Raw genomic sequence first — 12,252 nt, forward strand, 5'->3', positions numbered from 1 at the left:
AGACCACATGAAGTCTGTCCCACAAAGTGTCCTCAGCATAGCCTCCCTGGACGGAACTTTTCAGATCGCGTATCAGACGTTTTTGGCCGTAGTGAACGCAGTGGCCGACCACAAGTTAAAATACTATCTGTAGAATTGAGTCATGCTAAAGAATCCCCCCTCCCCACGAATCAATAAATAAATTCAAAATAATAGTTACATTTCTACCCTTGTTTTATTTGAGTTTGCTTTTTTGCTTTTCTGCTGCATTTAAAGGAGTCCATGGTAGAGTGTCATGGTCGTGGAAGGCATGGTCCCATTAGCCCCATTCCTGGCTACGGTCCAACTGTGCTCTTTGCCAATTACGGCCAACCCCTGTCCAATCATCTCAGGACTTTTAATTGGCTTGATTCACCCTAAAGCTTCACGCTGCCTTAACTAGTAATGCGTCCAGAGTTTTCCTCTGTGATCTGGTGACAGTGTCTTAGTAAAATGTGGATTGTAAAGAATGTCGTTAATTAAACTGGTTTAATCAACGATTAAACCTGCTTGTTTTAATATTTGATCAAACGATGAAACAATTATGCATTGACATAGTTTTTAGTATCGTTCAATTACACATCAATACTCATCTACTGATAATTTTCCCAAAAAAATGTGTGTAGCTTTTCGTCCATACAATCTCTTGTGAAACCCTAGGACATGCTTTCACTTTCTGTTTGCAGCTCGCTGCCTACAATAAGGAGCTACAGCAGAGGCAGCAATCCACGGCACAGCCTTCCTAAAACGGCGAAACGGCCAGAGTTTCAACGATGCCCAATGCCAACATGAAGTGGTTTTGAGGGATAAACACTATCAGAGATTATTACATCACGGCCTATTTATAAAGCATAACATGGAATAAACACGGCCCGTCCAGCATCAAATCAAGGCTAAGCATAGGGTCTGCCACGCACATATTGAACAATACACCGCGACGCCGGGGTTGTAGAGGTGAGCGATGAGGGGTTATCTGGGGAGGAAGAAAATACTGGCCCGCTTAATGTAAGCCGCCCATGATACGATGAGGCGCTAACAATACCCCTTGTGATCAGAGAAAAATAAATATATATACTGCTTTTTAAATCCAAATGCCCATGGTTGTGAGGGCTTACCAAAAAAAGGTCAGTTCAGTCCAATGCGATTTACAGAGCAATGATAGTGGTTCTCACAACCGAAATGTCGTAGTCGTCGCGTCGACCTAAAAGGAGAGCCTGTTTGTCTGTTAGCACATGTAGGCCTGGTTGGTTATATGCCTGGTTAAACCAAATATTTTCAATGAAATTGCACTAATCCGAAAGGCAATATTCATGTCGGTAGATATTTGAAAGGGAATAAAGAATCATAGAAGTCCAAGACCGAAATTAGAAGACTGCAATAATGATTCCTTCTAGAAGTCCCTTCCCCTGATTTGGTCCACCATTGGACCCTTCTTCAGAAAGGATATGTACGGTATTCATCAGCAAGAGACAGTTTATTTTGTTTCCCGTTTGAATAGTGCACATATTCAACTACACGTATGATGTTTGTCTTTTCAGAAGATAATTTAGCAGGTCAAGATATTCGCCAGTACATCGAAAACGTAAAAGAGAAACCAAATAGGAACCACTACGCAGCCAAAAGACCCGTCAGTGACGTCAGAACTGTCTTTCTATCCTCCCCAAGCCCACCCAGAGAGCCACTGAGATGGGTAAGGGTTAACACAATGCCTGTTCCTCCAACCGGGATGTAAGCACATCAGGTTGGATGCATGTTGGTGTTGGAGAGGTATATTGTGTGAAAAGGGAGGAGTAGAGCACTGAGCGTATTCACAACAGGCTAAATCTTAAACTACACTTCACGGTTTGACCCAAAAAAAATCTTCAATTGACAAACATCGTTGGTTATTCATGGCCCAATTCAAATCTGATGAAAATATGATTTGTCTGACGCTGTTGATTACCGTACAGTCTCGTTCGGGAATAAGGTCCCATTGGGGAAAGGATGAAGGGGAGGGTCTCAGCCTCTCTTTCTGTTGCAACCAAACCTATTGCATCATGTGGAGAAGACATTGTTGCATGCCAGTGTAGGTGTGTGTGTGTGTGTGTGTGGTGTGTGTTTGTGTGTGTGGGGTGTGTGTGTGTGTGGTGTGTGTGTGTGTGTGTGTGTGTGTGTGTGTGTGTGTGTGTGTGTGTGTGGTGTGTGTGTCTCTTGAAAAGGGGTCTGTATGTGGTCACTGTGAGAATCAGAAACTAAACTACAACCGCCAATCCTATTACTCCAGATGGGGTCCTTGAACAACTTTCATAGTGTAAAAGCAACACCAACATTGACTCTTAGACAGAAATAAGATTATGTGTCCAATTAAAACCAATTATTCCATACTGCTGGCACTTTCTGCAGAAGTGATGCATGGGACTAACAGTAAAAGATGAACGCCAGCAGACTTCTCACAAATTGTAATTCATATTCATATTGTGTTTAAACCCGGCCAAAAAGTATTATTGGCATTCTCACTTATACTACACACATATTCAGTAGTTATTAAGCAGTAAGCACAAATAGCTATTATCATCGATTTGCCGTACATGTACAGAAAACTATAGACGTAGGTCTATAGAACGCAACGAACGGCTGCAGGCATAGCCTAATAAAGCAACAACGAAACTACTGCACAACATTGACATTACACCAATTTAGAACAAACCTAGTCCCACAAGCTGATCAGTGAGTAAAGCAAAGCAGGGAATGCATTAATCGTTCTGTCATGGCAGAAATGGCCACTCCTTTTGAGGCGGGTGAGGCGGTAACATGGAGCTTTGGCCCTGAATGTGCAAATTGATCACCCCTCGGGCCTACTGTGCTGATATTGGTAAATTGGTGTACTCCATGCCCACTGAAGGATAAAGTGTGTTCCGGGCCCATGCACACTAAAGGATAAAGTGTGTTCTGGGCCCATGCGTACTAAAGCAGGTTCAGCTTCCATTCAGCCGGGCCCTGGATGCCATAAGCACATTGCTGTAATCCCTGCAGACTACTGACATGGGTAACTGGATCACTTCTTTTAAAAGCACCTTAATGGATTGGCCTGGTCGTTGATTTTCTTTTTTTTTATATATATATTACGGAGCATATCAATATCTACCAATCAAACCCTCCAGCGCCCCATCGCTAAGCCCAGACCGGGCTGCAATGCCCCCCCCCACCCCCCAAAAAAAAAAATATGATCCATCTCTGTACGCTCCAAAACATGACGGTTACAAAACGGGAGTTAGCGGGCCTCATGTACTGGTGCTAGCCTGCGAGTGAGGGACGTCTCCTGACCAACGTAGCGCCGACACAACGCAACACCAGCACACCTACGCTCTGCCGATGCCCTTGCTCGGGAACGCTGGCACGGGACGTCTGACAACAACGAAGCTGCGATATCACGGGCGAGCTTATCTTTCAAAAGGGAAATGCGTTAGTGGGTTGTGCGGCGGTCAAGGAAACAGGTCAATGCACAAACGCAACCCGCTACTTCAGTGTCATTTGCTAGCATACCGGCGTGCGGATTTAGATTTCTGAACTATAACATAAGAGTGAATTTGCTGCACCTTCTTGCGTCCAAGCAGACACATACGATGCATAACAGCCAACAGTACATGATAGGATCACTGACAACCGCCAGGGGAGAGGGCAAAGGGAACAGCGAACGTAAAGGGCATTGACCTACCCCCTTCTCCTGTGGTCTGTAGCCGTGCGAGGCCCGCTAGTCATCCAGAGAAGGCCGAGCGAGTGCAGTCTCCGGTGCGGCTGGAGAGTCTTACCTACCACCCAAAACCCTCTCGTCGCTGCCACGGCAACAGAGAGAGCGGATTACCGGACCGTACCATTCCGTTGTCGGGAGGGGATTAGAGTTCACACAACATGGCCCCTGCTCTGGGCGTGTGCGCGCGTGTCCCACAAAAGACAGATTACCACAACCGCCATTCTCATTTGGACTGCCAGCGCGCAGGGGAGTGGGACTACAAGTTTCTGTTGAAGATTATGGGCGTGCGTGTGTGTGACTGTGTGTTTTGCAGATGGGGTAATAAAGATATTTTACATAAGTCGCCTAGAGTCAAAGGCCTTTTTCCGTCAAAATGTTAAATGTTATCTAGTCGTTGCCCCTACTTATAAAACACAAATCTTCGCCTGTATTCATTTTTTTGGTATTTCTCAGAAGTACTAAAAACCTGAGGGATATTCTTTGTTTATTATGTTATTAATGATTCGGAGAAATCGTTTATAAATGAAATATGGCAGAAAGAATACGAATACCATGAGTCAAAGATCAGAATATGGGATTTCCGTTCTTGATCAGACGGAAAATCATCTTATTATGGCCTGGCAGATTAACGTTGGATCCAACTCCAAGCCATTATATAAGCCTGTGAAACCCACTCGTGCCAATATAAACATACATTAAGCTTTGGGAATAAAATGCAGGGAACCAAAATTTGATCTCCTCCCGAGTCACGGAATCCCAAACCCTACGACCCATCCACACCAGCCACGACCGCCCAAGCCAAACCATGGCCACCACCACCCAGTAGGTGCCAAACCATCTTGTGATTCATGGCTGTTTGCCCTCTCTCTATCACGACCTTCAAAAAGACTCTCCACAGGCTGACAGCTGCTCTGCTGGCCTTCAGAGAAGCTGGACTCCTGCTGCTTTGAGCGGACGTTTGCTTGTCCGGCCTCCTGCAGGCACCACAGGTCAACCGGCTTGCGTCAGAAGCTCATTATGTCCGACAGAGGTCAGGCTAGAGCTGGGTCTTGACGTCCCACCTACTGGGAGACCCTTGGTTTGTGCTGGTTGGGACACTAGGGATGGGCAAAATGTTGCTTTTCCGGGAACTAGTTCTTTCAGTTCAGTTCACTATAACGCTTTCGTTTGTTTGATTCGATCGTTTTGATTCGTCTCGTTACGTCAGATTACGTCATTTGACCAAGGAATCTCACAGGTGTCTGCCCCCCCCCCCCCCCACCCCCCGCGAGACGGCCCTGAGCATAATTTAAGCGACTTCTAGGCTCTACCCCCCGTGAAAACCACCTTGTCATTTGTTTACCCAGGTGCCATGGCAACACCATTGCTACCTCTCATTGGCTGAATCTTTGAGAACGTTGATAGACTCAATCAATATAAGGTTCGCGTGGGAGACAAAATCTCTGTTCGTTTGTATATTTTTATTTACATGACCATTATTTTTGTTTTATGTTAAAAAAAAAGAATCAAGAACCAGTTCTTCTTGTTTTGGGGAACCAGTTCTTGTCGTTCACGTTCGGTATTCGTTCGTTGTGAACGAATCGGTCGCGACCGACTCATCCCTATGGGACACCGCTCGGGTACGAGTGACATCCGCCGGCTAAGAGCTGGGAAGGCGGGGACTAATACTTGTTTTGCTTTGAGAGGACACGATTATTATTATTTTTCCACCTCTGGCCGAAAAAGACGAGCACTGCGATGGACGTACCTGCTCATCCTGCTTCCTGGGGGGGGTTTCGCCCGCCCTCCCTGGGTCATCAAGATCCCCATGGAGACCGTTAACGCCATTGGGACGGGCGTGACCCTCGAGGCCGTTGGGACCGGCGGGATCCGGGGGTCCTCGGGGGCCCGGGGGGCCGTCCGGGTCAGGGGGTCTAGGGTCTAGCAGTGCTGGGGTCCCGCCCCCCCCTGGAGCAGGAGGTGACGGCCAGCTGTCTCTGCAGCCGCAGCACCTCCTTCTGGGACTCCCGCAGGAGGAGCTCAAACTCAGACCCGCCGGACGACACGGGGTGGGTGCCCTGCACACACCACACACACACACACACACGCATACAGGCACACACACCACACACACACACACCACACCACACACACACACACCCACACACACACACCACACACACACCACCACACACACACCACACACACACACACACACACAGGCATGCACACAGCACACACACACACACACACACACACACACACACGCACACACACACTACACACACACACAGGCATACACGCACACACACAGGCACGCACACACACACACACGAACACATACACACACAGGCATACACGCACACACACAGGCACGCACATACAGACAGGCACGCACATACACACATACACACACAGACACACACACACACACACACACGCACGCACATACACAAAGGGCACGCACACACACACACACACACAGACAAAACAAGTTGTTAAAAAAACAGTACATTTCAGAGTTGTTTATGCATCCAATCATGGAAGTGTATTATTTAGGGACTGCGGCCTCAGATGGGGACTTGAAGGATATATACACGGAGGCAGAATTGTCTGATTGGAGAAGAACCAAAAATAAAGATGGCGGTTTCAGCTCGTAGAGCATGGTATTTATGGAGGTCTGACCGAGCACAAACAGAACAACTCTCAATTCGGAAACATCGCTTCTCTTGTTCTCTTCGTTTCAGAAGAGGATGTAACCCTGTAGTTGCCTTTACAGCACAGGGCTTTAAACAACGGGTTGCTTTGTTTTTCCACCCTCATTAGAGAAGTCTACACAACAAGCATTGAGTGTTGCTTCCACATTAACCACGGTCATTATAGCAATGTGCTGTCATGTGCATGAAGCAAACATACTAACAACCCGGTGTACAGACATGTGGATTGTGCTCCTCAAACACACACCAGTACCACGAATAGTCATTATTATCAAGAGTTATATATTAACCACAGGCAGCACTTGCCACAAACGGCGGTTTATTTTATAGTCCACATAAAATCTATATATACCGCCTGGTTCAGCAAAAACATCTATTCGTGGCTTAGGATGACTTATTGCAGTATCCGTCCTCTCCAGCAGAGGGCAAACTCGTTGCACCCTGGCAATGCTGCTGATGAAGTGCTTGCTGACATATATGAAATACTTGAAGTCATAAAGTATTTTAAGGAGCCCTGTCTGCCACTTTCTTCACAGGAACACTGGAGGTGTGGGAGTGGAAGATCTCACCCAGATGCACGAGCCACCATAAAGGGCCCGTTTTAGTGACATCACACCCTCGGGTGTGATGTCACTAAAACAGGGGGCTTTTAGTACCTTGGTGCCGCCCAGCTGGGCCTCCAGAGCCCGGCACTCGTTCTGCAGCGAGGCGAACTCCTTGTCCTTGGACAGCAGCGTGTCGGCGTGGTGTGTTGCGCAAGGGTCACGGGCGCGTTGCGGGCGAGGCCCTTGTAGTGCTCCCCCGTGCGGGCGCAGGAGGGGGTACGGGGAGTTCACTGGGAGAGGGATGACCACAGGGAGGGTGGTATGAGGAGGGGACGGGGAGTTGAGCCAGGAGAGGGAGACACAGGTGAGGTGCTGAGGTCAAGACTGAGGAGGGACGGGGAGGTGAGCTGGGAGTTTTTTGGAAGCGATTATTACTGTGACCAACTGGTAATGATAGTCATGTGGTCACGGGTGGTACTACGTTGTTATCGATGTTTTGGATTAATATATATTATATATATCTATTCATTTTCCATCTTTTCCATTTTTATTTTTTGTGTCCACATGTGAGTGCTAGATAAACACATGCATATGCAGGGCAGCTTAATTTCCCCCAACTTATTCCCATTGGCCATGACCTGCTTGCAAACATTGCTAATAAAGTCGGTCAGCCACTGCATGTGTATTCATCAAATTTTTACCGTGCCATATAAGGTAACCAGGAAAGTACTTTATGACAAATACGCCCCTCTCTCTCTCTCTCTCTCTCTCTCTCTCTCTCTCTCTCTCTCTCTCTCTCTCTCTCTCTCCTCTCTCTCTCTCTCTCCTCTCCTCTCTCCTCTCTCTCTCTCTCTCTCTCTCTCCTCTCTCTCTCTCTCATCTCTCTCTCTCTTCTCTCTCTCTCTCTCTTCTCTTCTCTCTCTCTCTCTCTCTGCAGACACTAGGGAGGAGTGAGGGGAGTGGAAATTGAAGGAAGACATTTAGCAACCTGCTGGCTCCACCCCCAAGCCACACATGGACTTCCTCCCCTTAACAAGGCCGGCCTGGCTTCTGAAGGTCATCAAGTTGAAGTGCTTGCAGGTAAAAGACCGGGCAGGCTACCACAAGCCGGAGCTAGGGCTGGCAAGCTACGCAGAGGATCTGTGTGATCCTGGAAATGCTGTACGGCCGACGAGCGAGAGACAAGTGGACAGGATTGGTTTGATTAAGGATATTGACGGGTTCCTAAAGTAGGTGGATGACCCTTTTCCCCACCCTGGTGATAGTATTTACCCCGTAAATAAATCACCCTTTTTTGAACTGCTCTGTGTGTTGTGTTGTTTTATCATTCAACTTGGTGGCGTGGAAACTCCTCACCCACTGGCCCGCTACAATATATAAAAACTTTGGAGGGTCAGTACAGGGGTTATGTTCTCTCAAATGATGTCACCGATATCTAATCTAGGCGTGATTGTTGAGAAAGATGTAATCCCAGAACCCAGAAGGTTGTTTTTGTTTTAATGCAGCAATATTCTCCCCCCTGGGCCTGCGCTCCAAGGCAAGACCCAATTTCCAGGTAATTTCTGAGTGGAATCCGAGCTGAAGGGACAACAACAGTACTGAAAGGCAAGAAGCATATTGCTCAACACCATGGATCTTCCACAAGAGTATATCTGATGTAGTAAGTTCATTGTTAAGATACTAGGCTGAAGATGGTTGGTGTTTGGACTGGAGTGTGTCCATGCTGGAGGAGTTTCAATTTACCAGCGCTGGCAAAGATGTGTTCACAATTTACAGAAAGGGAGGAGACCGAAGTCGGGCAGAGAAAGCTGAGATCTCATATCAGTCCTTTGTAATTTTATCGACTTTAAAATTGTGACACCCGTCCGGGCGATGACTTGAACTTCTCTTCTGGTATGTAACAATATATTTGTCAAAATTAATTCCTTGTATCAATTCTGAAGAGCATGTGGCGGAAGCGTTCCTTCCACGAATGTAAACCATAGCACTTTGGGCTTTTGTTATCAATGTGCGTCATTCAGTACAGAGACATACAACATTACAGTGAATCGTCGTAGAAGTTTTTACAAATGTCTCTCACAAAAACCGCAGTGATATATTTGCTCTTGTTTAAATTCATGGCAAGCGGATGGAAACTCAAACAACTTGACACTCACCATCGATTCACCAGAGGTGCAGTCCTTCCCTCCTTGAGCGAGACTTGGTTCGACACTTACAAACAGACTGGATCAAGCGAAATGCGAAAAAAAAATCATACGTTTTTTTTCTCTGTAGGGATCCTTTCCGTAATAGAATATTATCGAAGCAAGTAGCAAAACAAACCCTTTGATTTGGACATACTTCGACGGCCCTTATCGCCCCAACATTACAGCCCATTTCCCAGATTATGACCTCAGCGTTCTCCATCAATAGTGGACTAATTAAGAAAATGGCTGACCACCTTGTTGAAGGTTATCCTTTAACCCAGCGTCGTTTCTTATCACAGAATGAAAAAACACTATCGAGCGAGAGCGAGAGAGAGAGAGAGAGAGAGAGAGAGAGGTCGGGGGGCGTACCACTCGGAGGTTGGCCTCCTGCAGCTTGCGCGCCCGCTCCTCCAGCCGCTTGGCGAGCACGGCTAGCTCCGTGTTCTTCCTCCTCAGACGCCTGACCTTCTCCTCCGTCTCCGGGGCGCTGCTCTTCCGCTGCACACGACACACACACACACACACACACGCATACACCACGCACACACGGACACACGGACACACACACACACACACACACACACACACACACACACAAATATCAACATCTGGCGGCCGGTGCACACAGGAAGGGGCAGGTTGGGGAAAGGGATGAGGTTGACCTTCGGCATCGGCCAGATTATAATTTTTTTTAATTGTTTGGACTTATACGTACACGGCGCTGTTAACTGCCAATATATGAACAGGTTGTCAATTGAATAATATATGAGACCTTCTCTCTCTCTGTCCGATGTTTAGAACAGCCTGTGGGCTGATTTGTGTTATATTTGAACGGGGTCGGTTTTGCTGGGAGAGCAAAGTGGCGTCCAAGCACCAACATATAGCTTTTTAATTTGTATTAAAACTCTACTCAGGTGTTCTGAATGCACGAGCTTAAGCAGGCTGCAGTTCACATTACTGTCCAAAGGGGGCAGCAATGAGAAGGAATTTTACACTTCAGACTAGAGTCCAGACACATTAAAACAGGAAAGAGTTTGACTAATCTATGGAAAAAGTCTCCACTTAATCTTCATGATTTTCTATTATCATCCTCAAACTGCTGCAACAGCAGGAATAGGACTCGTAAAAGGGTAAAAACAACAAAAAGTTTAAATGGACCACATTCATGGAGGACAGCCAAAGTTAAACAAGGACAGAAATAGACTGTGGTCGTGTTTTCCAGCCCAGAAAATCCCCAACTCCACACTTTGGGAACAAGGCGTGCGGCCTACATTTCAGCAAAGGGTGGCGCTACCCAGAATGCATCAGTGCTGCTCTTACCAGGAGGCCGTTCTCATCCTTCAGGGCCGTGCACGTCTTCTCCAGCTCCTCCAGTGCACGCAGGAGCTCCGAGTTCTGACGCACCAGGAACCCATAGTCCGTTCCGTTCTGAGGAAACATCAACAAGAACCTGCTGAAGGACGCCTGGAGGTACAGTTGGGGACAATGGGTGATCAGACAAACGTTTGGGCTTGGAGCTGAACCAGATTGCCACGGGGGCTATCCTAATCAGGAAAGGTTATACTTCTAATCAGATCCTGGGTCAGATGACAAAACACCAGCGTTTTCTATTCAGTCAGACCAAAAGAACGAATTAGAGTGGAGCTGAAATTAATTAGTCTAACGAGTCACCGAGAAGAAGTCATTAGAACACATTCAGACACCATCTCCCACCGGGTAATGCCATAGTCCCACCTTCAAGTATAGATTACAAAGAGAGAGAACCCAGTAAATCGTCTCAATCACATTTGCAAACGCCGTATCTCCCATACTCACTCATCATGAAATATGCCAGTTATATTCAAGAGTTTAATGTGCGTGGATACGCCATATTTCACGGAAAGCATGTTGTGATAACACAGACATGGACCCCATCACAGCAATGTTAAAATAAATGCTTAATTACAGGCAGTGTGAAGCTGTTCTACACTCCTACGGTTTATTCATGAACTCAGAGAGAGAGCATTGTGGCGTTCTCCCTCCTGTAATTTGTGGTCCTGTCCTGGGCTATCTTTCTGTCTTGGGTTCCACTTCCAGCATGCTCCGTATCCCACGGAGACAAGTGACAGGTGGCTAAAGAGGCTTTTCATTAGCCAGCTTCATCAAGACACCGCTGGCGGCCACTGAACCCCCATTACCCCCGGCTCTCTCACTCACACACACACACACACACACACACACACACACACACACACACACACACACACACACACACACACACACACACACACACACACACACACACACACACACACACACACACACACACACACAGGAGGAAGGAGGAGAGCCCTGTGGTACTGTATGCACACACGCACAAACAAACACACACACGCGCACCCACGGGGATGGAGGATATCACTGTGATGCTGTACGCACGCAGACACGCACACGCACACACACACACACACACACCAGGAAGGAGGAGAGCCCTGTGGTACTGTACGCACATACACACACACACACACACACACACACACACACACACATACACACATGCATATTACGAGCACACACACACATGCTCACGCAGACATACACACTCCAGGGACGAGGAGAGCCCTGTAGTATTGTTCACACACACAGACACGCATGTGAACGCACACACACACGCAGACATGCAGAATGTATACCGGTCAAAAGGATTGGGAGAAAAACTTAGTATTCATTGAAGCAAATACATAGAAAGGGGAATATTTGGAAGATACAGTGGAGGTTTATTAACAGTTTCAAAAAATTCAACATCCATCTAGCAGGATTTCTATATTCATTTGAGGAAGGGTTCATTGGTCCAATGAATTGGCCCATTATCTGCTTTAAATGTGTCTGACTTTGGGTTCATACAGACTTGATTCAGGCTGAGACGCATTTGGGGATATTCCATTACTTTCTGAATAGGTCTAAGAGGTTCTCTAATTGTTAATTATCAGGCTCGGGTGCCGTGAATAAACGCATGCCAAGCCTATCTGAAGCTCTCTAAGACTGCAATTGTGAGCTACAGAAAATAAGGAGGACTGCACAAAGAATCAGAGGCAGAC

The 12,252-nt window shown here is 47.0% G+C and overlaps 1 protein-coding gene across 1 annotated transcript in view; it reads right to left on the minus strand.

Annotated features, from left to right (window-relative positions):
- LOC130386106 (peripheral-type benzodiazepine receptor-associated protein 1) overlaps nt 1–12,252 on the minus strand; it is a 62,245-nt gene that overhangs the window by 32,849 nt on the left and 17,144 nt on the right. Inside the window, 5 exon segments of the mRNA XM_056594885.1 lie at nt 5,496–5,664; nt 5,666–5,805; nt 7,101–7,279; nt 9,526–9,673; nt 10,496–10,603. Of these exon segments, the coding sequence (XP_056450860.1) occupies nt 5,496–5,664; nt 5,666–5,805; nt 7,101–7,279; nt 9,526–9,673; nt 10,496–10,603 (744 nt within the window).

The sequence above is a fragment of the Gadus chalcogrammus genome, chromosome 7 (genome assembly GCF_026213295.1).
Source record: "Gadus chalcogrammus isolate NIFS_2021 chromosome 7, NIFS_Gcha_1.0, whole genome shotgun sequence".
Classification (NCBI taxonomy): domain Eukaryota; kingdom Metazoa; phylum Chordata; class Actinopteri; order Gadiformes; family Gadidae; genus Gadus; species Gadus chalcogrammus.